The 26,603-nt window shown below is 42.1% G+C and overlaps 2 protein-coding genes across 3 annotated transcripts; one reads left to right on the top strand and one right to left on the bottom strand.

Annotated features, from left to right (window-relative positions):
* The first annotated feature begins 623 nt into the window (after positions 1-623).
* Positions 624-5,492, top strand: LOC148672666 (secretory phospholipase A2 receptor-like). Of its 2 annotated transcripts, XM_088628500.1 has the most exons (4): positions 624-771; positions 988-1,047; positions 3,149-3,511; positions 4,659-5,492. In XM_088628500.1, the coding sequence occupies exons 2-4, from the start codon at positions 1,014-1,016 to the stop codon at positions 5,015-5,017; spliced, it is 756 nt and encodes a 251-aa protein (XP_088484626.1). In that variant the 5' UTR covers positions 624-771; positions 988-1,013; the 3' UTR covers positions 5,018-5,492. The 2 variants fall into 2 exon arrangements, with proteins under 2 accessions (XP_088484626.1, XP_088484627.1); XM_088628501.1 differs by lacking the exon at positions 624-771 and having other exon boundaries at positions 782-1,047.
* Positions 5,493-6,713: 1,221 nt separating this feature from the next.
* Positions 6,714-25,970, bottom strand: LOC148672665 (lysosome-associated membrane glycoprotein 1-like). The gene is made up of 6 exons (XM_088628499.1): positions 25,796-25,970; positions 15,960-16,528; positions 14,024-14,143; positions 12,800-12,872; positions 10,828-10,995; positions 6,714-9,196 (listed from the first exon to the last, which is right to left on the bottom strand). The coding sequence occupies exons 1-6, from the start codon at positions 25,845-25,847 to the stop codon at positions 9,057-9,059; spliced, it is 1,122 nt and encodes a 373-aa protein (XP_088484625.1). The 5' UTR covers positions 25,848-25,970; the 3' UTR covers positions 6,714-9,056.
* Positions 25,971-26,603: the final 633 nt, after the last annotated feature.

Genomic DNA, 26,603 nt, shown 5'->3' with positions numbered 1-26,603 from the left:
TATTCTTAATTTTACTGCAAAAGTAAAATAAATATATAAGTCTAAAAAGTTAAAACAATAATAATAACAAATAAAAATAAAATAAAACATATAATTCTAAAAACAGCATATAACTTTTCAAGTATTCTTAATTTTACTGTGAAATTAAAATAAATACAGGTATTTCTCTTTCATTCTATAGTGATATATCTTTGGGTTATAGAACTGACCTCCTTCAAATATTTTTGGTCAGATATGCGAGAACAGATTTTGAGAACCAAAGGGGTCCCTGCAGGCTGCAGTACAGATTCAGACCCCTGCTTTAAAACCTGAAGGAGTGGAAAATTTCTCGCCTCTCTAAACTGGTACATTGTGTCCTGTGCTGCTGAACTATTGCAGAGGCTGTTCCAGAATGGCTGTGGGAACTCCTTACAGGCCTCCTGGACAGCTCAAATCCTTTTTGATCGAGATAAATCAGAAAAGACTTCTTTAAAGAATGGTCTCAGAGTGCTAAGCTACAGAACTCAGATAATTTGAATGAATCCGGGAATAACCTAGTCAGAATGATTTGAATTCAGCATGACCAGTGCGTCTAGGTGCTTTGAATAGGACAGGCCCTAGACATGATTTGAATGCTGCCTACGTATCCTACAGACAAACACTTCTGTGTAAAATATAACAAACCACAATGCGCAGTAGAGATCAAAGAGCTGAAGAGAGAGACCCTGTCAAGTTAAACACTAAACTGAAGAAATAAAAGCTTGTTCGTGCTTGTGGCTCAGATACTAAGAGGTAGGTGGGGTAGGCCACTGGGGCACTGGGGCATTACAGTGTGAAGGGGTTAGGGAACAGATCGGCAGAGAGATTCGAAAGCTACTGAAAAGTGACTAAAAAGAAGTTTAGAGTCTAGAGGTGACAACACAAAACAGGTGACAACGCAAGACTGCGAACGCGGCGCTCGACAAAGAATCGAAGGAACCATTCATTTCCATTTTGTTTCCCCAAAAGAGCGCCGGGGAGACAGCGTGCAGGCAATGAAGAACGACAGGGTCCTCTTCCTGTTGCTGGGTGAGTGAGTGTCCTAGATTTTGATCTGCGTTAAAATGCGGAGTTCTGACTGGATTGAAATTGGGTTACTGTACATAGCTCACTCGGGGAAAGGAGATGTCTGGAGGTGATAAAGGCACAGTGGCTGTGGCTGCTGATCCTGTTGGGACACGCTGGCACTGTACTGCCAACAGAAAGCACTCCAGGTGCTGTTATCTAATCAAGCAGGTTCTGTAAGAGGTGGTGGATTGTGGAGATTGAGTCTTTGCCTGCTTATATACTGTTTTTTTCCAGACGGTGTGCGAGCACTTGGGAGTTTGTGTATCAGCTGTCTCTAGCTTTCAGAGCCTGGGATCAGTCTCCACAACTCCCACCTGCCTCCCACCTGGGTTAGGAACTCCTGGTGAAGGTAAATAGCCATGATCCCCTTATAAGTATCTGTGAGAGTAGGGACCCACCTACTCCACGACTGGGTGAGCTTTTTCTGAAACTTAGCTCTGCGAGGAGATCCAAACAAGCATTTAGCACTGCATCAGGGACAGATTGTGCACCCAGCTCATGGCATTGAGTTTAATAATTATACAGATTTGCATTGATAATCCTGCCTGGCCATTAGTTCAAGTTCAAGTAGCTTGATCTCTGCGTCCCCAGTCTGCGTGAATTCAGTAGTTAATTCACTAGTGTTGCATCCCTTTTCAGGCCTGCAATTATCATGGATAGCAACAGCAACAATTGTACAGTTGCTTTTTCTGGGTTACAAAAGTGAGAAACAAAATGGGGACATAGCTCAGAATTCTGAAGTCAAAGGACAAAAGTCCTTTATGAGTTTCTCTGTGCTGGGTTTTTATTTTTCCAGTGCAATGCCTTTTTTGCATATTTGTTATTTACATCCCCTGCGTGTAATATAAACAAAAAATAGCAACTTCTGCACTTTCTATCTTATTTGGCTAATGTTTTATCCAAAGCAACTTATGTTTGCACTCATTTCTACTGCTGTACATTTTACTGGAATAATTCGGGTGCAGTGTTTTGCTTAAGGATACAAAAGTTTGCAAGAATTGAACCCACAAACCTTTCTAATTTCAAGTCGGGATCCCTAATTAGTTTGTTGTTAACTCTACAACAACCTGTCCCTTTTTCCTACATAAATAGTTCTGTATAATAATTGCATGTGTGTGATTTTGAGCGAAAGAGATATGGTTGTACACTCTGTCGTGATAGAATCAAATTCTTATATTCCATTATACTGTATACTAGAACAATGTACTGCTTTGTCACTGACTGCTGTGCCCATTTAGTCAGTTCTCTTAAAACACATTAGGTAATCATTCACTTGTTTTCTAGCCGCTTAATCCAAATTTGGGTCACAGGGGAACAGGAGTCCATCACAGCAAGCAACAGGGGCAAGGCAGGGTACACCTTGGATGCAAGTCCAGTCCATCACAATGCACACACAGACACAAACGCATACACTCCAAAGTGACCTACCAGAATGTCTTGAGACTGTGGGAGGAAACCTGAGCACTTGAAGGAAACCCACCCAAACACAGGGAGAACATACAGACTCTATGCAGACAGCAATAAAGGATTGAACCCAAGAACCCAGCAATGTGAGGCAGCAATGCTAATCATTGTGCCACCATGCCACTAAAATGTGCATGCTAACTAAACATATATCCACATCTAAATATTATTGTGTTGAAGCCTTAAGGATTTATAGTAGATGGAATTTATTTAGCCATATAAGTCACTTCAGGACACTGACAGTGTCAGTAACCAAAAAAACCCACAATGACAATTCTGTTCAGTGGAGGAGGCTATATTTCAGAGTTTATGCAAGTCCTGACTCCAAAGCTGCCTCGCTATTCTCTTATCAAACACCCACCCCTACAAGCTCTGCAAGCACCCAAACACCATGGATGCCCTTTACTGTATGTCCTTAATCATTACAAGACCACTAAATCCTTCAGCAATTCTCTAATTAATCATCACCCAGTGTGGACATTAGTGACCTCTAGTGGCTGGTCAGCTGTCAAAAATTCACAAAGATCAAAGTGCTTATTTGTTGCTTGCATTGTGGCAGCTGCTGGATCTCACCCCTTCACCCTGTTTCTCTGTGCAGCTCAGAGCGTGCTCGTGCTGGCCAGCGAAGTCCGAACCTTCCACCTCCTGAAGGAGAACCAGAGCTTCACCGCGGCCCGCCAAAACTGCCAGGCGAGGTACAAAGACCTGGGCATCTTCCGGACCGCCTCCGAGGCGCGGGACGTCCTGCAGCTGGCCAACATCTCCCAGCAGAGGCGGGTGTGGATTGGGGGCGTTTACAATCGCAGTGAGTGGAGATGGGTCAACAAGGAGAGGATGAATTTTCCCTGTTCGCCTCAGTATGCCAGCAACAATAAGACAGTGCTCTGCGGGACCATAGACCCTGTCACAGAAATGTGGAACCTGGAAGACTGTGGAAATGCACACTTGTCCGTCTGCTTGGGTCAGTAATGAGCACTCCATAACTCATAACTTTCATTTCAAGTCTTCCCTCCTGCTGCCTTTTGACATTCGTTTTCTGCTGTTCCCTGTTCATGGGCTTATTCATGTCCTTCTTCTTCGGGGTCAGGACACAGACAAATGGGAAAAATGAAGGGTCACGTGGATTTCCATGTTGAATATGAAGAATCCAAAAGCGTTTTTTCTCTCTCCTCTTCAAGCCATGTGTCAACAATAGCATGTAATTTGTCATGCAGGGGTATCACATACATTCACACCACCCAGAAACCCCTTCATCCTCTGGCTCTTCTCCACTCAGTGTCCATGCATCCATCAATAGACCAAACATTGGATCAATTGTTTGATTTATTCACTGATTGCATGATTGGCTGATTGGATTAAATCACTTTATTTTTAAACTTTCTCTTTATGAGATTTTTAAAAACTGTTTGCAGCCTCTGTCCTTGATGGTCCCCTTTCTTCAAGTGTTTGGTTGCAAAGAATCTGTTCCGTCTGTCCTTATCCTGTCACCTAGCATACTGTTGCTCTCCTAAAACATTTCTAACACCTCCTACCACACTATCTTAACATATTTAAGTAATAAACTATATCAGATGCTCTTGTCAGAAGGAAGGAACCCCCAAACTGCAGGGGTTAACAAGCCATTCATAAACTCTTTCAAAGCCATTATCACTAAAAAACATTCTTGAGAACTCAGTTGAAATAGGTTTGAAGAAAAACTGAAGAAAATAGATAGATAGATAATACTTTATTAATCCCGTAGGGAAATTGTTGAAAATGTAATGGGAAACCAAATTTTAATTTGAATTCCACCTTTTTTCCCATGATGTGCAAGATAATATATTGGGCAGTGTCACACCATTGAGAACGTCCACAGCTGAAAAGCTAGGGCTCATGTCAGACCTCAAATCAAATCATGAAGATTCATGAAAAATAAATACAGACTCATACAGGTGTGCAGGGACCTTCTCATTACTCTCATTAGTATCTGAGTTACAGTATAATTAGAAAGATTTCTCACTAAAATCTGGTTCATTTGGGGTTAATACAATACTAAGGTTTCCGTCTACAGACGACGTTTCTTTGAAAGAAAATAACTCTAATTTTCTATTCATTCTGGGTGCCCCCAGATGTCCAGAGGACACTGTATGTCATCTCGCAGAAGAGAGAATGGAAGGATGCTCTGAGCTACTGCCGCACAAACTACACCGACCTCCTGAGCATCGCAGACGTCAAGGACCAAAAACAGCTGGAGGAAACGCTCCAGAAACACTCCCTGAACAAGGTGTGGCTGGGTCTGAAGAAACACATGGCCTGGCAGCAGTGGTACTGGACCAACGAGCAGGTACTGGAGTACCAGATCTGGGCAGAGGGCCAACCCAGCCACCCCTTGGACGAGCTGTGTGGGGCCGCAAAGAAGGACAGCAGGGGCAATTTCTACTGGTATGACTCCTGCTGTTACGAGCAACTGCCCTTTGTCTGCTACTAACCTGGTCTGGGCCACAGTTCTGCCCCTCTACCACACCTCCATACAGGGAGTCTTTTTACATCTGTTTCCTGCATTCCTGAAGCATGAGGAGCAGAATCCCAAGTTTCTGCCAACACCAGCCCAGAAATTAAGGTTAAACACATCTTAATTAGTGATCTGTTAGTCTATCAATTCAAAGCTATTTTTCTATAAAGAAATGTGTAATGAAGATACTGATGATTATTTATCAGTTAATGTTCAAATCTATCACTTAAGTTATGCTCAAAATGTAAGCACGAAGACTTCAATAGTTTTGTGCAGCAAACTTAGAACATCACTTCTCTTTCGCTCACAGATCTCAAAGACTTATACTTCACAGCTACATTTTCAGCAAGGGGAGACAAATTCAAATGTACAGTACCATGTAACCCAGTTTGAGTGTGCTGGAGGATGATTTAAGCACTTTGCCGAATAAACTGCAAGCAAATCAATACAAGGTATCACATGGTTTCTTTTTGACACTTCTTTTTCAGGCATGTGTGTGTCCCTTCAGTATGCCCTCTAAGTACCAGTACCTCTACCCAGGTGGCTCGGGAGGCCTGAGCACATAGTAAAATTACAACGGCCAGTCCAACACTGTGCAAAGAGACTTTAATTTAACAAAATTCTGTGCGCCAAAGAGAGACCTACTCTAAACTGATGTAACAATAACCAACCCATCCCCATTAGGAGCAGAGTGGTGGCACTGTGGCTAAGGATCTGTGCCTGTGGCTGGTAGAGGAATCCTACTGTTTGGCCTCTGAGCAAGACTGTCAACCCCAGCTGCTCCAGGGGTGCTGTAAAAATGGCCGACCCTGCTAAATTAAGTCCCCATGAGAATGTGATTTTAAGCCCTTCACTGATTAACTCATTAATGCATGGCATGTGAACCTAATGCCCTCTAGTGGAAGATCAGCAGAAACTACAATCCTTACCACATCCATCCACTTTCACTCCACTTTTCCTGGTGAGGGCCGCAGTTCCGTCCTACATATTGAGTTTATATCCACAGTCTTGTCTCGGACACGGGAATGTTGCTAACTGTGCATGATGCAAAAGAACAAAAGAGATATAAACAGTGCAGAAGCAACAAACGGTATACAGAAGGACACAAACACTACATGGACCTACCAGATACAGCTCATATTGCCCAACGTGACTTCTGCAGAACACAAAACCAGGTGATCCACACCCTCCGGGATTTAGGAACCGAGGAAGCAGCACTGATCAGATTTAATCCATCCGTTTTCTGAAGGATTTATCCAAGTCAGTGTTGTGGGGGAGCTGGAGGCCTGTGCCAACTAGCAATGGGCGCAAGGTAGGGCCAGTTTTCTGAGAAACCAATCAACCTACCAGTATGTGTTTGGACTGCGAGAGGAAACCCACACAAACGCAGGGAGAACATGCAAACTCCATGCAGAAAGCCCCCCAGTAACTGAACCCAGGGCCCCAGCACAGGGAAGCGGCAATGCTAACCACTGTGCCACGGTACTGCCCCTGATCAGGTTCATTCAACTGAATTTGGATCCTCCCTCGTACCATCAATAACCCATCAACGAGCAGAGCAGCAAGGTGAGTTTGACCGTTCCAAAGTGAGGAGAGTGCAAATCACAGCCATCTGTTCTGTACAGCAACATCACACATCTCTCTTAAGGAACTCACAATGAAACACATGGCCTGGAGTTTAAATATTTATTTAAATGTATTCATCGGCATAATTGCAAACAGCGTTACAAAAATAGTGCCCTCCACCAAAACTGTGAAAAAAAAACACATTCCAACTTCTAATTAGGAATAAGAATTTGCATTGTTTTTGGAAGAACCAGTTATATCAGCATTCAAAATTATTGGTTTCAAATCAACTGAGAGGATCTATCAGAACTGTAAAACAGAAATGGTTTTTCAACCTTTAAATGTAAAAGAAATTGATTTGACTGTCTTTGGTATTGTACTGAAGACATCTGTCCTGAGTTCAAAGTAAAGAACACTTCTTCTCAAACCATAATTTTAATATTTTCTCACTTCAACGTATGTATATCTGTGAAGATGCTGCAAACAGGTCTGAGTGATCAGAGTCCAACAGGACAGGCTACTCTGGACGGCTTGTCACCAGAGATACCAGACACTACGATGAAGAAGGAACTCAAATACGTGTGCCAAAGTCCTCTCCTGCAGGTTAGGTTTATTCAAACCCTTTGCTTTGAGCTCTGGGTTTGACAGACACCCTTTCAGAAGTCCGTCATTATAACTGGTTTTAGACATGACCGAAACTAACAAATATCCATATTTGCAGCCCCTTCCAAAATGTATAATACATCAACCTGCTCCCTCCTTCAGCGAGAGTCTTCACCAGTGTTTCACTTCACCAACTTAGGAAAAATGTCTTCTGCATCTCTCATGCGAAACACAGCACAGCAAGATAGATTCCCCCAGTATACCCGACAGACATCGCATCAGAAATCTCAGGGCACGCAATGCCTCCTCTATCACTTTACAAAATATTCTAGGAAAATTGACAAACGTATTCTATAGCATTACAAGAGGAGAACTACAATACCAGAGGAGAAAAGGTTCAGTTTTGATTTACAGGTCTTCTGAACACTTTGGTAATAAGAATATCTCAATTTTCAATAGATTTAACTTGATTTCTATTTCCTTCAAGTGCTATACCCCCTCTTACTTCTCTGTGTGTCTTATATGACTCATAAAGGCGCTATCCAGCTCAGATGTAAGAGTAGTATCTCCAGCTCACAAGCCAAGTATCTTAAAGATGCACAGTAGAAGACTTAAGCCTGGCTTGTGCTCATGGGATACGACACTGATTTACAATCCAAGAACATTTCTGTTTCTTTTTCACATATTTCTTCTTTCCTCAGCCATAGGAGAATATGAAAGGGCTGGGTCAGACCAGAAAAATACCTTGTTTTAAAGTCAGATAAAGTGCTGGCTCAATTCAAAGATCACTCTTTTTGTCCAAAAACCCTCTTTCTGTGCACAGCTATCCCACAATGGCAAATTTACTGAAGACCTAACCTGATCCCAGGTCTCCAGATCTGTAATTGACCCTTTGTGCCTAAAAAGAAACTGGTGCACCGCCTCTTTACCTTGAACCTTCACCTTGAGCTAAATCACATTCTTTAGAAAAAAAGCAGGGGAACCGTTTTCCATCATTGTGTACAAGTTCTCTTTCTCTTCCTAGGTGCTTTCTGAATGTAACTGCAGCAACAGCACCTTTATTTTCTTGTTTAAGACCTTTAAGACCTCAAATGTACAAGTCTGGATCATACCGGTGCTTTGGAAAATGTATTTTATATGTATAATTGTGAGTGGCAGAGCTGGGGGAAAAGCTAAAAAAAAAATCAAGAACCCTGATGTGTGGGAACTCCTAGAAAAATTACGTATATAGTGTTGGAGCAAATGTAGCAAGTACAGTATACAGTATGTGAAATTACTTAGACAGTTATGGCATGTACTGTATCATAACACAGGGAAAAAAAGGTTCTTCAAGCAGGTAACAAGGATCGCTATTAAGAATGAATATTAATTGAAAGCCTTTCCAAGGAAAAGAGGTGAAAGCCCTTTGATTAACCCCCTTTAGACTTCTGGTCTCTCCACATGCATCCCACACCTGATAAGACCACAGCCATCCACTGGGAGTCCATGCCTGGGGGCCGCACAACGAAGCCTGTCTACTGCAGTTGATTGGGGGGTGCTATTGCATAAGAGACATGGAGGACAAAACCAAACCATCTCCTTTCAAGGAAGGATGTTCATCTGCATGCAATACTGTTCAGTGTGCAGTAGGCCTTAGCCCTAGAATTGTGGGTGAGTCTTTGATAAAGTCAACTGCCCAGGTAAAGCACTGCCATAAAAAGGAAACTTGCACAGAATGATGGAAGCTGAAGATTGGACACAATCTCCATTTTTATACATCAGCCCTGCCGAGAAAGAGATCTTGATCCCTGCCTTCCTGGGTGTGTCTCCGGGCAGGGGGCAGGTTTCCCCTTTGTGGCGACAGATCTCACAGGGCCTGGTACCCGCTCGTCCTCTTCTTCCGGCCGATCAAGTACACAATGATGACGATGATGATCAGGAGGGCGAGGACCACGCCCACCACGATGGCCACTCTGTAGTCGGGCTTGTCAGCAGGGCAGTTGTCAGCTGCAGCGACACAAGGTGACTAGGTGAGGACAGTGTGTATGACATTTGTCGTTCCTCACCATGCTTGAGAACGCTTCTATCTCAATTTGTACCATCCCAAGCAGCGCTCAAGGAAATAAAACCAGATCAACAATAATTTATGGCCATTACACATGAAAAGACTTGATCAGTAAATCAATGAAGCACAGAAAAGACACGCCAGTGGTATTTATGGAAAAGTGTTAAAGGGAAATGTCAAAACACAAACAAAATCCTACAGTAACTGCAAGTTAAACACTGAGGCAAAACTGAGCTTGATTCTATTTTCAAAATGGGGCAACAGCGTCTATTTTCTTAAAGAAGCTTAAATATTTTAAGCTTGATCATTCATTGCTGATCATGCTTTATCAGTCTTATTAAATTTGCTTTAACCTTTGCTGGGTACCGCTGAAACTGTGGAGTAGGAGCATTGTCAGACTATATCTGAAAATCCTTAGTGTTGATCTTTCAGCCCTGTCCCATGCCTATTCACACCCTTTGTTTAATTAACTCCATTTATTTCCCTCATAAAGATAAAGGCTTCCCAAATCTAAAAAACAAATAGGTTTCAGTTCTCATTTATACCTATGGCTATTACATTGCTGAGCAAATGTTTCTTTTGTGCATGTACAGTATATGTGTGTATTGTTTCTGGGTTTCCTAAATATTGTCTGCTGATGTAAGATAATAAAGATTCTCTCTCTCCTAAGCTCCCCTTTGAGCTTCCAACTCAACTTCTTCCAATGTCCTTCACTAACTGCAACAAGGCAGTTCACTTGCTTAGTCTCACTTCTCTAAACTTACAATTTTTCTCTCAGAAACCTGCTTCCTTTTTTACCATTCCGTCTCCAGGTGGCAGATCTGACCAACCCAGAAAAGCTGAGCTTCTTAGTTTTAATATTGATTTTATTAAAAAGGTGGCTTTTACTTCAAATTGGGTCAGGAACTTAATTCTCCTCCAAGCCCAAAACATCTGATGGTTTAATTTAGTTCCATGATATCAAGAATATCTATGGGGCCGCTGGTCAAGAGTCTGTTGCAGCTGGGACATTTTATAACACACATGATGTCCTGGCAGTTTCAGGTAGCTCTTGGTTCACTGGGAAGAACTAGTGTGTACAATTTGTCTAATCCAGAAGTACTATATACTGTACTTCTACATAGTAACAAATTGGCTAACGTTTTGCCACTGGAATTTATCATTTCTGAAAAATGTTTATTGCATTTCGGTTCCATTAGTGAAGTTATAGCCGAATGGCTTCTAGATTGTAATTTAGTGATAGCCTCACTCCAAACAAGCCTTAGAATTATACTCTACTGTAAGTTTCTCACAGTGCAAGAGAAAACCTGCAGATTGGACACAATTTGAAATGGTCATCTAGTTAAGCAGACGTACGGTCAGATAAAAATTGGACAGCACAAACAACTCCCTGTTCCGAAGCCTGGCTCCTACGCTGTGTTGCGTTCTGTTGAAAATTAAACAATAGTAATGGCAGGAGGGTGGCCAGCTCACAGATATGTTCATTGTGTTTCTTGTTGGCTTACATTTTGTTTTAGAGGGTTCTAAAGCAGTTTCCATGGTATGGTTAACCATTATAAGAAACGTACAGTACCTGGCCCAAAAGTGTTTTTGGTGATGTTAAAAGCTTGGATCTTCTGCTCACTCAGTTCCAGGTAAAGGTATGGCCTCATAATCACTGTTTCGTTCTTGCAGGAGTAAGAGTGTCCAATCCTAGTCTCAAACAGCTCAACAGAGCTGTTTGAAGCTTCAAAGTTTGTTTCTGTAAAAAAAAATACAATTATTTGCTTTGCATTGAATATCAAGCATGGCAGGTCACTAAATAATTACTATTGATGAAGGAAAAATATCACAACAAATACAGCATTGGGAGGGTCAGCTTGTGTCAGTTGTTCTGTATATTAGATAAAAGTTAACAAATATCTAAAAATTACTATAGATAACAATGCCTGAGAGAGAATTTTGATTAGGATAGAAGGTGGTAAGACAAGGTGCAATTCTCCTAGATCACCACAAGGAGTCACTGCAGGTGGCCCAGGAAGATGGGAAATAACAAGATGGTGCTGTCTGTATGGACTATGAGCGTTCCCCCAGGTGCTCTGGTTTCTTCCCATAGTCCAAAAAAAAATGCTAGTAGGTTAATCAGTTTCTGGCAAACCTGACCCTGGGGTGAGTGTGTGTCTGTGTCTATGTGTGTCCTGCAATAGACTGGCATCCAATTTCTTGCTGTGATAGGCTGCAGCTCTCCCGCGTCCCTGTACTTGATAAAGCAGTTGGAAAATTGATGGATGTACTGAGCCATGGTAAAAACAAAGTAAGGAGTAATACATGCAGCACTGGGAACATCATGCTAAAAGCACAGAAAAAAAATAAAAGATGCAGCAAAACAGCCATTTCAAATTGAAATATGATCTTATAAGAAACAGAAGCTAAGCACGGCAGTATTTGGATGGACTACTTTTAAGGAAAGTCAGACTGTGGACCAGTAGGTGGCACTCTTCCCTCTAGAAAATATATTTTACCTGTGCCCCTGTATGGTGACATCAGACCCTGTGCTGTGGCATTAAACTGAAGTCTTGATTACTTGTGGCCATAAAAGATCCTTTAGAATATTTTTGATGAGCACAAGAGCTCATCTCAGTGTCCCAGATCAATTGAACTTCAGGCTTTCTAGCCCTAAGCCTAACTCCCCCTAAAGTGAAGTGAAACAGACAAATAAGGTTCCCATTACTCGATCTGGGCTGGTATATAATGGTCTGCTGGCACAAAATAACTGGTTACAGTAGAGGTTTATTCTCTGCCAGAGGATTGAGACCCCCTGTCAGGCAACAAATTGTCAGCAGATGGAACATTCGGGGGAAAATGGGTGATTTAATACAGTTACACTTCCTTACACGTGAAAAACCTAAGGGCAGAAGTGTCATAATCGCTCTTGTCGGAATGCAGGAGAACGCGCGGGGATGTCCAGAGCAACTGGCAGAGTCTCAACTAGACCTGTCAATCAGCCTGTTGCTGTGTCTACATGGTCTGGAAGGTGATCTGAACAACCTGTGTGTAGTTAATTACCACGGCAGCCTAATTGGGCTGCAATAAAAATTGCAGCTATTTAAGATCACTCAATCTTAGAGCTTTGCGTTCAGTCTTAAGAGTTTGATTTCACTTAACATTCCTTGCTCCTGTTTGACCTCTTGTATTTTGACTATTCCTTCTCTTCAACTTCACTCGTGAATTCAAATCATTCTCCTGATTTGTGCCCGTGTTTTCCTTGCTACGAACCTGGCTTTGCACTCTTGCTTGTGGATTCCCCTGGTGCTCTGTTCCCGTGTTTACCTGGTTTCAAACTTTTCTTGCGCTTGGACTACGTTTCTAGAACTTCCTTTAGACTGAATATTGACTCCCTGGCTTCCACCTGGTCACATGACAGCCCATCTGTCTACCTGCTTGCTTGCCTGTTGCATCATTTTCACTTGGACACTTCCTCACTGTTTCACTGCTTGCTTGGACACCCAGGTACAAACAGAGGTATTTCAGGAAAAATCGCCTTCAAAGCCTGGAGGAAGACCTACCTTTGGCATTTGGGAACATGTAGTTCAGGCTGACGTCAACAGAATTGACAAAGACGGAATTCTTCTTGCTGTCCTGGAGAAAGGAGAGAGGCAGGCCAACAATGAGAAATCAAAGTCACTCTTGTTCCCTGCCTCGGTCACAGTCCAGTTTTTGATTTTGAGCCTATCCTCCCTCTCTCAACCCCTCATTTCTTCTAATCACTAGCCCATACAGCTTCTCTAAAACTCCCTCAGCTCTTTGGGCCAAAGTCCCACGGCCTCCTTTTCTGCCTACCCATGTGTGCTAACAGTAAGCCAGCACTTATCTTTGGTTCCAGAACTTGAATACAACTCCAACAGTCTCAGACACCTGTCTGTTGGCTTGCAGTTCTTTTCATTTCTAAATTAAAATATCTTTGCAGGGTTGTGTCGCTTTATGCTTCAAGAGCTGGTTTAATTTAATTTTAATTTAGAAACCGTCTTGCAAGTAAGCTTTGTAGTGGCAGTGACTGTAGCCAGACTGATCCCGTACTGTTTCAGCAAAGCATACAGACTGAGAGCAAATGATTGTAGTTCGTTTTATGATCTGCTTTCCAAAAAAGACTAAAGTACTGTATACTGTAAATGAAAAGGCCTGGGGCCTTCTAAGATCTCTTTCCAAGCTACATAAAAGTGCTTTTAAAATTGAGAACAGGAGACAGTTCATTACACAGATAGTTGTGGGAGTCTAGAACAAGCTATCCAACAATGTAGTCAAAGATCATACTCTGGCTTCTATCAAGAAATGGCTGGATTAGACCCTTGAGTCAATTACCTATGGAAAACAAAATGGACTAGTATAAAACGAAGCTATATACTTTTTAGTTCTTAACTAATCAGTTTTTTTTCTGTCTCCTAAAGCTTTTCACCTGAGGAAAGCCTGAAGCTGATCCAAACAAGGTTAAAAAGCCCTTCTGCTGTTGATATCAAGAAGCCTGTTTTATTCCAGAAGCCATGATCACTTTGTGGGGAATATAATTTAAATATATATATATATTTATAAATATTAAAGCTGTTAATGTTGTCCACATTTTAATTTATGCTGTTATATTCTTCACAATCCATCCATACATTCATTTTCTTACTGCTTTATCCAATACAGAGTCGCAGGGAAGCCAGGCAGTGATGTTAACCACATCCCTGGTGGAACCTGCCTGCGCACAGAGGCCTGGTGGAACCTGCGCTGTGCTGCTGCCCTAGTCGTACCTTCGTGAACAGGAAGGTGATGTGTCCCTGATGGAAGCTGAGCATGAGGCTGGATTCGGTGTGACTGCAGTTCCCTGAGGCTCTGGTTTGTTGAGGCTGCACGATGAACACGCCCTGCACCTGAAAATGGAGAAAATCAGCAGTTAATTCAGGATATTTCTTTTATCAGTTCCTCAGCACTTTTTATACTATTAACCGGACCAAAGGTTTGCATTATTAACCATTTTATTCAAATTTATTCTGCATGGTTTCTATTAAATATCTTGTCATCTGTCAATTAAGTCTCTAGCTTGAGTTAATTACAAATGAATTAAGCTTGGTGAATGGGACTGATTGATACATTTAGTAACACTCCACACTCAGCAAACAATGTATCAATGATTTAATGAAAGAGGAGCTTCTCCATACCAAGCAGGAATTCTGGTCTTTTGCCAGCTTTAATTTTTCATGCATCTTTTGCAGGCCTGGCTTTGTACCCTTAATTTTTTAAACAATGCCTTACTGCAGCACAGTAAGAACAACATACTCTTTAAAATTCACCTACTAAGCAATTAAAACCGCTCAGATCTGGTCTTCAGGTCAGACATCTTGTCAAGAGAAACTGACCTCACACGACAAGAAAAGAGCTGGTGAGCGCTGAATTAAACCCAGGCTTTTCCCTCAGTGACTTGTTTCACTTTCATATCACCATGTCTGGAAAAAGCTGCCTTATTACTCTCCTGACTTCTGGGGCAGGTGTCCACTGGCAGAGAGGTGCTGATGGTGAATGCTCTCTTCCCCGAATGTCACATTGTGCTGATCGTTAACTCAAGAGGTTGGGCTCCTATGTTCTCCTGAATTGGGGGTTATTTTAATGGGGAAGCACTGTTTCTCCCTTTTCTGAATCCCCCTCTGCTATTTATTGCATTACTGAGCCTCTCTTATTCTTTCTTTACTGTTATTTCTTCTATCGAAAGGAACTAAACACTCCAACGAAAACAGATGCTTGCCTTTGCCCAATTTAGATTAGTAAAATAATAAGAGCAATTCCTTACACTCTTATAGCACTTTTCTGGACACTCCACTCAAAGTGCTTTACAGGTAATGGGGACTCCCCTCCACCACCACCAGTGTGCAGCCCCCATCATGATGCTGCAACAGCAGCCATAATGCGCCAGTACGCTCAACACACACCAGCTCTCAGTGGGGAGGAGAACAGAGGAGAAGCCATTTCAGAAATGGGGATTATTGGGAGAACATAACTGATAAAGGCCAGGGGGAAATTTGGCCAGGATGCCAGGGTAACACCCCTACTCTTCTTGAGAAACACCCTGGGATTTTAAATGATCACAGAGAGTAAGTGCTCAGTTTTATATCTCATCTGAAAGACAGTGTCTTTTTTTACAGTATAGTGTTCCCATCACTACACTGGGGCATTAGGACCCACACCGACAGCAGCATGAGTGTCCTCCACAGTTCCAATTAACACTGCTTCCAGCAGCAACCTTAGCTTTCCCAGGAGCCTCCCATCCAGGTACTGACCAGGCTCACACCTGCTGAGCTTCAGTGGGTTGCAATGTGAGTTGCATGGTAATATAAATTAGCTGCTGGCTATATCAAAAGAAAACACTGTCTAGTCCTCGTGACAGTTGTTTTAAAAGGACAATGGGTAGCAAATAAAGAAAAAGGCAGAATATCTCTTTGTGGAGTAAAAATAGCTTTAACTAAACTCTGTGTATTCTCAGTGATATACAAAAGCAGCCCATCCAAATACCTGATGTCTTAAACACTCAGCTTTTCAAGGTATTTTTAGCACTGTGTTAACAAACTGGCTCTTTGTGGGCAAAATGTCCAGGAACCTGCATGTTCTCAAGAGCCTAACATAGAGACTGCTCCCTGGGGCTGTTCAGCTGCTACTGTAAGGCAAGTGAATCCATAGGTGTCGATGGTTTAGTACCATGCTGTTTGTCGTATTCTTGTATTGCACCATGAGCCGAAGAGTCATCTGAGCCAAGATACAAACATTGCCATCTGTTCCAGTCACGTTGTAAGTACCCTGTGTGAGATTAGCAGGTTGCGTGGGCATAGGAGGGGCTGTTGTGGGGGTTGTGGTGTTGGGCTGGTGGGTAGTTGTGGTATTGGGCTGGTGGGTAGTTGTGGTATTGGGCTGGTGGGTTGTTGTGGTATTGGGCTGGTGGGTTGTTGTGGTATTGGGCTGGTGGGTAGTTGTGGTATTGGGCTGGTGGGTAGTTGTGGTATTGGGCTGGTGGGTAGTTGTCGTATTGGGCTGGTGGGTAGTTGTCGTATTGGGCTGGTGGGTAGTTGTCGTATTGGGCTGGTGGGTAGTTGTCGTATTGGGCTGGTGGGTAGTTGTCGTATTGGGCTGGTGGGTAGTTGTCGTATTGGGCTGGTGGGTAGTTGTCGTATTGGGCTGGGGGCCAGTAGCCTCGGAGATGAACGCCTGGGCAGGAACCATGGTGGAAGCCGGCTTCTTTTTCTTTTGTTGATCATGTGCCAGCGAAGTAGCTGAAAAAGACAAAAAACATTGTTCAGCTGCCTAATTAATTATGGCTAAGCCCTGCTGGACAGGTGATCCAACCTGCTTTTCAAGTGTCTCCCTGCTGGTACTGGAAATAAAAAAGTCAAGAAGAAAAGAATGAAAAAAATTCCGACACTGTCACAATGGCGTTCCATGTCACATCATCCCAATCCACGATCCTGGTTTCATCCATCTGATTTGCGTTCTCATTCCTCATTGAGACTTGTCTCCCACTTGGACGAATGGATCAAGAGACACTGCTGCATTTTAGCTTGTCACTCAGTTGGACGGAGATAAACTGAGCATTAAGCTACAAACCCATGAGATGCTATAGAAAGAATGAAGGAGGGCTGTGAGACCCTGACAGACAGCAGAAACAAGTAGTCCTGGACGCCAATCATTAGTCACAGGTGAGGTCAAATAATCAGGAAGATTCCTGTCATGTTCGCATTGACTGCTGTTCTTCTGGGAGAGCTAGCTGTGTTGCGGCAGCATGTGATGTTATCACCTGGAGACTCAGAGGACCTGGAATCAGTTTACAACTGTTCCCATTCCTCAGCATAAACACTCAGACCTGAGAGGGCACAGGGCTCTGTAATTAAGCTTGAACTTTCAGCAACTCAAGTTTCTTTGCATTGTTTCCCACGTTTCGCTTTGCTGGTACTCTGGTCACCTGGCTCACTAGTCGGCAAGCAGCCTGCTACATTCTCTGTATGCTGCTTGTTCCACCTCATAAAGCATTATTACAATTAACATGCAGTATATGTCATTATTTCCTCAGTTACATTGCACAATTTAGCTTTAGCAGGAAAATAAGGTCAATTAAGTAGTGAGTATAAATGTTAGAAAACGTTCTGTAGTTACTGTAAAGCTTTCAAGTTAGGGGGTAGTTTGCTAGGTAATAAGAGTCTGTAAGTGAAGGTGATAGACACTAAAGCTTAACAGCTGCAGCAATGTAAGTTGGGAATTCCCATATTCCTACTGTAGGCTCCGAGAGGGATCTTCTCCACTATGTTGTTTCCCCTTTGTTAGATTCTGATCTTTCCTGACAAGTAACAAGGCATCTAAAATGGCTTGTGAAAACTGACTGAGTGGTACAGTATATTGGGGGAAAACTAAACAACAGCACACAGAGCTCTGAAACCCATTGGTGAAGTATCTTTTCCTCTGGCTGTGTGACATCCTTCTCCTGGTCCCTCTCTCATTTCACAGGGGACTTTTCAAGAACAGCTGGGAAGGTAGTAAACCAAGCAAAACAAAAGGTAAGTTCCACAGGGTGGAGTGATGGCTCTGTGGCTGTGGCTGGAAGGTTGCCGGTCCAAATCCCCTAACCTTAACCCCAACTGCTCCACGGGTGCCGTATAAATGGCTGACCCTGTGCTCTGACCCCAACTTTCTCTCTCTCTCTATGTACTGTGTGTCTCATGGAGAGCAAGCTAGGGTATGTGATTATTCCTAATGCAAGAAATTGTATATGGCTAATAAAGTGATCTTATCTTATACCAAAGCCACAGTGGCCCATCAGGCCAGAATGCATGCAGGTTTCTGTGGTCTTACATGAACTAAGTACAGAGATTCCCTGAATGGGAAGCCGGTCTATCACACATACTGTAAAAACCCGTGGCAAACTGGATAGAACACACGTAAAGAGCTTAAAAGAAAAGTGGAATCAGCAATTCCTTCTTGTAGTCGAGTGAAGAAAAGGCCTCATTCTGAAAAACGACTGGAGTTCCTCTTTTCTTTGTGCTACAATACCTCTGTACCAAAAAGAGGAAGCACAGTTTACTGAGACACCAGTTTCAAGATTTCAAGATTTTTCAAAACTTTACCAAGGAATTACTTAAAGGCATTTTTGGACTGTCCTGCTCCTGTAACAACGCCTGCTTTGTGCTGTGTATTTTATCGTGCTTTCCAAGGCTGGAAGATGTCAACACCTTTAAGCTCTTATCTGTGCTGAACTGCTTTATCCCTAACCATCCAGCTCTTTCCACAATCATCCATCTACGTGGTCTTGTTCTGTTTTTGGAAAGTTTAGAAAATGAATCCAGTGGTCCACAAAAAAAAAAAACGATCAAGTTAAGTGAGTAGGAGCAATAGTCTAGCCAACTTGTATGGCATCATAACTAAAGATTCAGATGAGGTTCTGATCCAGCCCCACCAGAAGGATAAGCAACAAGAACCAATAGTGATGAGTGCAGACATCTGTCACTTGATACTCTACAGTGGTATCATTTGCTCTTACTTATAAAGGCCTTGAGAAGGCATGTCATTTTCCGATTGCTTGCCTAAGAACCAATGACATTGTAGCATTTCAGTATGGTATTAAATTTTTTTATTATTGTTATTATATTAGCTAACTCTTCATTTTCAACAAAAAACTGTCATAATGTGTATTATACTCACACCTTTCCTCTATCTCTATAATTATTTATAATACAGTACATGTATAATTTTTCTTTCCGTTTCTCGATTGTTTGTGGAAAACAGAATTGGAAATTCGTCTTGGATTAAATAATTTTAAACTTTGCATCTGTTTTTTTTGGGGTATTATACCTAGAAAATGACACTGTTACAATTGCATCTACAATAAATACAACTACAGGATCGCATGGCCTTTCACTGTTTTTACCAGCCAGAGTTTGAGTTTCACTTTAATCTGCAATTGCAGTTCAGGGTCACTGATCTTGTAGAAAAAACTGCTTACTGACACTGGTCTTCCATTAAGCTACATTGCTGAAACTGAAATTGTCTTTTGAAACCATTCAAAATGATTTTTCCGTTTGAACTTGCACTTCAGTTGCCAGCAAAACAATCTGGAGATAATCTGGTGTCATCCACAAAAAAACAGCAGCAAAAAAAATCTTAATGGCTATGTAATGAAGTATGGTTAATTATTCTTAAAATTTCCCATAATATGTACTTGCACAAGTGCCGACAATTACCTAGAATTGGAATGAAGAATATTTAAAGGTAAATATTGGATTATTTTACATTATAACAAAACATACAACCTTACTAATGAGCTGAGAGGCTCATCATCAATCCAGGCTGTATTCATTGTTTACTGACCTTAACTGTAACTCCTGGTGTCCATGTATCCAAATCAATTTAAATCATGGTACATCAGTTTTCCACAATTTCACAATCAAGGCCCAAATCCACAAAGCATGCTAACAATTCCACTCTGGCAAGAGTACAGAAAACACCAGAAGCCCATTCTTCACAACACCTCCCTTTCTCTGGAAGTAAAAGATCCAGTTAAGGTTCTGATTCACACCTTTAGTGAGAGATCTGAGCCAAGAAACACATAATAGGTACCCAAACAAGAAGCATCTCTACTGAAGAGGCCAGGGAGTTGCTCAGCAGGGGCAGTTCTATGACTAACCCTGGGGTACACAAGGGTGTGGTGTTGCGTGGTGTGTTGATCCAAATGTATGAAAAAGAATGTTTGGAAAGATCACATTCAAAATTTCAACCAGTGCACAATGGACTGATGCATCGATGCACTGGTGTAATGTCTTCATGGACTGAGAACAGGATAACACGAAACAGCTTGTTATCACAAGGAGTACAGCTTCTATTTGGGCCAATCTAAGCAGCCGTGTGCTGAAGCGATCCATCTGAGGCCTGTTGCTCTTCCTGATCAACGTGAACAATTTAGAAACCGATATATTTAGCCAACAATTGAGATTTGTAGATGGTACAAAGAATACGCAGGGGGAAGAGGAAGCAACAGATAGTGGCAAAGGGGTTGCAAAGACTTTGATGAAGTCTTGGAGCAGGCAGACACATGGCAATTGCAATTTAACACTATTTAAGTGCAAAGTGATCCATCCAGGAATTAAAAACTTGCATTGCACATTGGTCAAATGGGTGACCTCCCTAATATCACATGGTGAGTCTGAACCGCGTGATAAGACATCTCGATGTTTACGTATAAAATTCCGTATCATGTCCTCATCAAAACGTTTTGGACAGATGTTTCAGTCTAATAGACAAGTTTCATTTCCCATTGTGACGTTTACGACTTGCTGATGATGATAACAATGATAACTTGTGATGGTGAAAGACAATGTGTCCTTATTAGGGCTGCAGTTGGTCAATGCAGAGACCTCTGCCTTTCTGAAAGCAAGATCAGGTGACACCGACTCTTATAAATCAGTTTTATATTAGAATATTTCAATAGGAGAAAGGGGAAGCACAATGGCATTGTGGTTAGCATTGCTGTCTCGGAGTGCTGGCTTCCTGGGTTCAATTACGGACCTTGAGTGCTACTGGCACTGGAGTTTGCATGTTTCCCCATGCTTGTGTGAGTTTCCTCTTGGTGCTCCTGTTTCCTCCCACAGCTCAAATATTGGTAGGTTAAATGGATTCTGGAAAAATTGGCCCTGGTGTGAGTGTGTACATATCTGTATGTGTGTGTTCCCTGCCATTGGCTGGTGTCCAAGATGTCCAGTACCCCCTTTGTGCCCACTGACTCCAGTGTAGCTCCCCTGTGACCCTAAATTGGAACAAGCTTCCAAAACAATGGAAAGAAAGTTTGCATAGAAGAGATGGGTATTTGTTTAATCTTGATTGATGGGTTTTAAGCAGGTTTTATGATTCACAACTCTTTAAACATTAGAGTAAGAATCTCCTTAATAGTTCATTCACCATATTTATGATGAATAAATGCTATTTGCACTTCCATTGGCAGTCCAAGTGCTTTATTGTATTTCCAGTGACAGTCTCTTTCAGGCATTATATTAACTGCACCATGTCCTGTTGAGTTTTCTGTTCGTACTGCACTTGACAACATGGGTGCATCTCTTGTTCCACATTCCACCAACCCTTTGTGTAAAGCAATGCCTCCCGTTCTCAGTTTGAAAAGCACAGTCTCTGTTTCTGCTATGTCCTCTAGCTTACATTTTGCTGGGAAATATCAAGACTTAAGAATTTTTTATATACTTTTTAAAACCGGCGCTGACAGTCATTAAACTACTTCTCTTTAACTGGGTCTTAGTCTCTTTTAAAACAGTTTTCTTTCTTAAAGGAACTTATTTCTTAAAGGAAGAATTAATCCATTGGAGCCTGCACTTTCTAACTCTGGGTACGCGTTCTCCTTGGTTGAATGTGGTTTGTGTGGCAAACCGCATATCTTTTCAATGTCTGACCCATATCGATTCTGAGAACTTTGATTCCTTGAGGCTGCGTTCCTGTGACTGAAAGCTGTTTCTGAAGTACAAGACCACACCCCCTCCTTCTCCCCCATTCCTGTCACTGTGGAATGCTGCACATCCACTAACTTGTGTTCAGTCTCCATCATGTTTAAGCAATGGTAGGTAAACTGCAGTCACCTGCTAGTGCAGTACCTTGTATTTCTTGTATTCAGCTCAGAATCTTCCCGGCCTTTAGGTAAGACACTTCATCACTTGGCCCTTTGATTTTGGATTTTCCTCTGGAGGTCTCTTTCAGATCCCTGTTGATTTCCCTTTGCTCATTACTGGCTATTTGTCCACCCGTCTATGACAGATCTGCGTTCAACCTCACTTCACTTCTCTTTATTCTTTTCTTTTCCTGTGACAAGTTTCTCCTTTTAAATTTGCCCTCAAAAGTGCAAAGTCTCTCCTCTTTCCCCTCCTCTTTTCTCCTCTTAGCCCTTTGAAGGGCTAAAGATTACTTCAATGCAAAACTTTAAAAATGCAATATGAAACAAACATTTACTTCCTTGTTGTTTCCATCGCCCTGTGCCAGCGGCTTTTTTAACCACATTTTGGTGCACCATTTATAAATTATTCATACAGTATATACAGCATATACAGTTCATAAACTTAGAAAGGACTCGTTCAACCTGTGACGCCAGTATTCCTGCACAAAGTGCTCTCTCTCACTACATTACTAAAGATGTTATCTGCGATCCATATCTCCTGCCAAAAGAGAATAATGAGAACAATAAGTTTTAAAATAAATTAAGTAGAAACATTATTTAGATTTTGTATAGAAGTAATACTACTACTACTACTACTACTACTACTAATAATAATAATAATAATAATAATTGCTTACACTTACATAGCGCTTTTCTGGACACTCCACTCAAAGCACTTTACAGGTAATGGGGACTCCCCTCCACCACCACCAATGTGCAGCCCCACCTGGATGATGCGACGGCAGCCATAGTGGGAGCCACTATAGCCATAGTACAAGTCATTTCTCTTAATATGATGCTGTAAAAGTGCCATAATGTTCCTGAGGTTCAAACTGGTCTTACTGAACCTAGGCTATTATATTTAGACCTTGTATAATATCGAGTTTAAGGAAAGTGGCATCATGTTCAGTATAAAGCAGGATGAAGCCCCTCCAGGAATTCAGATTTCTGCAACCATGTCCCTCCTAAACATCCCAATTGTATCTTCTCATCTTCCAAAAGCCCTTCCTGCAGTCGTCTCTGCAAATTCACAATGGCCCCATTCAATCATCTATTTATTCTACTTGCTCTGTGTCCGGCCCTTGGCCATGTGAAATTCTTCATTCTTTCAGGAAGTGTCCATAAAAGCCTTGGCTCGCATTCTAAACCAGGAATGGTCTTCATCAAGAGATGGATTTCTGGGTTTCTGAGCGTCTTCAGCGGCAGGCCTCCCTTCACACCAATCTCCTCTATGCCTTTGGTGAATTGCAGGGTTGGAGGGCATTTGAGCCTTGCAGGGTTGGGTAGGTTAGGGGTCACCAAGAGATTCTGCAGCTTTTTGCGTTACAAGGAAGATCCTGTGGGTCTGGATAATTGTGACCTTGCATCCACTGTTCTCAATGAGCGCTGCATCAACTCTAACAGATGCTTACCTCAGCCACTCTTGCAGAAGTAAGGCAAGTGGCGGATGATGACAGTGCAGACTGTGGTAGGCGGGTGGGTGGGGGTGGTTGCATGTGTCACATGCCTTTTCTCCAACCCGTGAGAGGACCCGTCACCAGCCCTGTTACCGAGCCGGGGCAAAACGAGAAACAGCAATGCCCGATTTGCCCAAGAGAAGGCAAAACAAAGAGATGTGAAAGGTTTGGAAAGAGAAAGTTTGTATTTGAATGCTGCAAGGGGGAAAGGATTTTCTTCATAAGGTCAGGAATCGCTGGAGGCTTTCATGCCACCCCAGCTCTTGATGACCCATTGGGGCCATTAAGATTAGCATCACTGAACACTTTTCGAAGGTTTTCGGCTGATGATGGTTTTGAGAGGCTCAGAAAACCTATTGGACTTTGGCCCTTGAGGGCTGCAGTGGAGCACGTTGGAGATAATCAGGCTAGTTGGCTGGGCAGAGAGAAGAAAGCACACGCCAAGCAGCACAGTGAAGTATCACTCCAGCCAAATTAATCGTGACAGCGGCAGTTTGCTACAGGCACTTTCAGAATGAACCAGTCTCAAGATAAAGCAACAATACTCTTAAACCAAGAGTACTCAGTCTGGGCCTACGCTTAATGACCTCACTGATCAGATTATTAGCTAAATTGGACCAGTTTGACCATTTTCAATGGTCATCAGCTGTTGATGATTTTCAAGAGACCTGGAAAACCAGCTGGACTCTGGACCTCCAGGACTGCATCTCACTGGGTTCCCCTCCGGTGAGAATAAAGCATGAGCCAAGCAGCACAGCAAAACACCAGTCCGCCCACATTAACTAGTCGTGTCTGTGGGAGCCCCCATTTGCTGGTGTCACTTTCAAAATGGACTCATCAACCAGGACAGGGTAAAGTATTTAAACCAGGAGTGCCCAATCCCGATCCTGGAGACCCAGTGTGTCTGCAAGTTCTCAGTTCAACTCAGTACTTAATGAACTATAACTAAGTCCACTACTGGCTTAACTGGACCCCAGGACTGGGGTGTGTTAGAGATATAAGGTACCATGGCACTGCTAAGCATGGTTACTGGTTATTGAGGGTTAACAGAAGCATACAATTAGTCTAAAAATATTTCTCAAGCCTCTGACATGAGCTGGCAGTGGCTCAGCCGGTTTTGGTCTTAAAATGCTGTTTTATACGATCACATCCCTGTAACAAAGGTTTTTTAATTCTCTGATTTCATGTATGTCTGCAGAAGAAATGACCTAGAACCACCTAGAAAAAAGCAGAAGCATGCCAACAGAGAACTGCTTAAAGAGAAAACTCCACAGGCAGTATAAGATGTGGTGCATGTGCTGCTGTCTCCCAGTCACTCACAAAATGACAATGTTCAGCCTTTGTTTTAGGAATTACTGAGTGCTCAGTTTCAGCAGGAAATCTGCCAGTGATAAATATTTACGACAATCACAAAACACAATATAATTGTTAATAATTAATGAACCACTTATTAAGTCACAGTGGCCAATAATGATGTATAATATGGACAATCCAACATGTACTCTATAAACCTCTTGTTGGTTGTTAAGAGTGACATAACTTCATGGTTACATTTTCAATTACTGAGAAATGTAGTATCATTTATACAGTAAATGTCTGACGGCCAACTTCATGTTGCAAGTTTCTGAACTAATCAACTTTTATTATTTTAGTAACCTTTACCCAGATTACCTAATTGCAAGCTGTATACATTGTAGAACAGTCTGGAAGCTCAGTATTTATGGTACACGTAACTCGACACTCGAACTGGCAATGAAAAATAAGAATATTTACAACTTGCGCGTACTGTAGGTGCTACTTTAAATAAATCTGGTAACACTGTTCTGTATAATTACAGAACTCTAAAGTTATGCATATACAAAACACATAAAAACAGGTCACGCACATATTGTGGCAGTAGTTTTACGATCGACGTAGAAGCAATATATATTGTACAAGTAGTTCGGCAAGTACTGTATGATGCGAGTTAATGCGGACTCCTGTCGAATTTCAATTCTGACTTACATGAAGATCTGCGTCTAACAGCAAACGCGTTTGTGCTGTTATTCTTTAAAAAGACTTTTAAAAGACGAAAAAACAAACGGAAAGAAAAGGGAGGGAAATATATCACGAGTTACGAAGCAGGAAACGGCCAACACTAAAACGACAAAACACCTGTGCGTTTAGAAATCGTCATTTGCCGGAGATTTCTGCTTTCTTTTACGTCGCTTAGTTTATACTGTACACCCACGTAAACAGCTACACGAAGTCAACTTTATTAAACTGCGTTGTTCCTAAAAATCTGTTCTTAGGAATAATCCGTCTTAACAGTATATGTTTCACCGTAACTAAAAAAAAATGCATTCGCAGCACCTGGGGGAAAAAATGCCATAAACGTTTTTGAAACATACCCAAAATGAGAGCGCAGATGACGGAGAGCAGTAGAGTCCGTGTAGGGTTCATGTTGAGAAGCAGGTTTTTGGAAGTCGCAGTAGCTGTTGACAAGGTCCGACTCTCGCAGAAAGTGGCTCTGAGTCGCAGCTCGCCTCGATATTTGCAGCACAGAGAGTGCAGACAAGAAACGAAACCAAAAACGTTTGGAAACTTAACTTCCAGCCCCCCCACACACACACTCTCTCTCTCTTTTAGGAAGCTGAACAACACAGCAGCCAAAAAAACAAAACAAAAGAAAGGTGCTCAACTCACTCTGTGACTATTATTATTATTATTATTATTATTATTGCCTTTTTTATAAAGCGACGTTTTAACACGTTCGCTGACACTACACTTTCACCAACAAAAATGACACTGAATTCCAACTTAACAGGAAACATGGATATTTTCTGGCCAAGATTAAGAATCGTCACAGGCAAAAGTTAACTATCACCCGCAGAGCCCGCAAAAACTGTTTTACTAAGAACTCGTATGGGGGGAGGGGGGGGTAATAATAATATCATCACTCAACTAGCTTTTAACAACTACTGTAGCAGCAGCTCCGCTGTGCGCCTTCTTAAGTTGTTTCCGATTCTTGAATATGTATGAGTATGATTAACGAAGACAGCGAACTGTTTGCTATGTGTAATAAGTCCAGCTGGATTCAGTCCAGGTGAAATCAATCCAGGGGCGGAGCAATAGCTCTGTGGCTAAGGATCAGTGCCTTTGGCTGGAAGGTTGCCGGTTCAAATCCCGTAGCCGTCAGGGGATCTTACTCCGTTGGGC

The sequence above is a fragment of the Lepisosteus platostomus genome, chromosome 4 (assembly GCF_059453375.1).
Source record: "Lepisosteus platostomus isolate fLepPlt1 chromosome 4, fLepPlt1.hap1, whole genome shotgun sequence".
Classification (NCBI taxonomy): Eukaryota; Metazoa; Chordata; class Actinopteri; order Semionotiformes; family Lepisosteidae; genus Lepisosteus; species Lepisosteus platostomus.
The sequence above is the reverse complement of the archived record's forward strand: the minus strand, read 5'-3'. Positions and strand labels throughout refer to the sequence as shown.

What these genes read in the sequence shown, in the direction of transcription:
- LOC148672666 (XM_088628500.1), top strand. Translation starts at nt 1,014, where the DNA reads ATGAAGAACGACAGGGTCCTCTTCCTGTTGCTGG. An exon ending in GGTCCTCTTCCTGTTGCTGG is followed by an intron (nt 1,048 to 3,148) that starts GTGAGTGAGTGT and finishes TTCTCTGTGCAG; the next exon opens with CTCAGAGCGTGCTCGTGCTG. An exon ending in ACACTTGTCCGTCTGCTTGG is followed by an intron (nt 3,512 to 4,658) that starts GTCAGTAATGAG and finishes GGGTGCCCCCAG; the next exon opens with ATGTCCAGAGGACACTGTAT.
- LOC148672665 (XM_088628499.1), bottom strand. Translation starts at nt 25,847, where the DNA reads ATGAACCCTACACGGACTCTACTGCTCTCCGTCATCTGCGCTCTCATT. An exon ending in AGAATACGACAAACAGCATG is followed by an intron (nt 14,144 to 15,959) that starts GTACTAAACCAT and finishes CTCCATTTTCAG; the next exon opens with GTGCAGGGCGTGTTCATCGT. An exon ending in CAAAAACACTTTTGGGCCAG is followed by an intron (nt 9,197 to 10,827) that starts GTACTGTACGTT and finishes GTGTCGCTGCAG; the next exon opens with CTGACAACTGCCCTGCTGAC.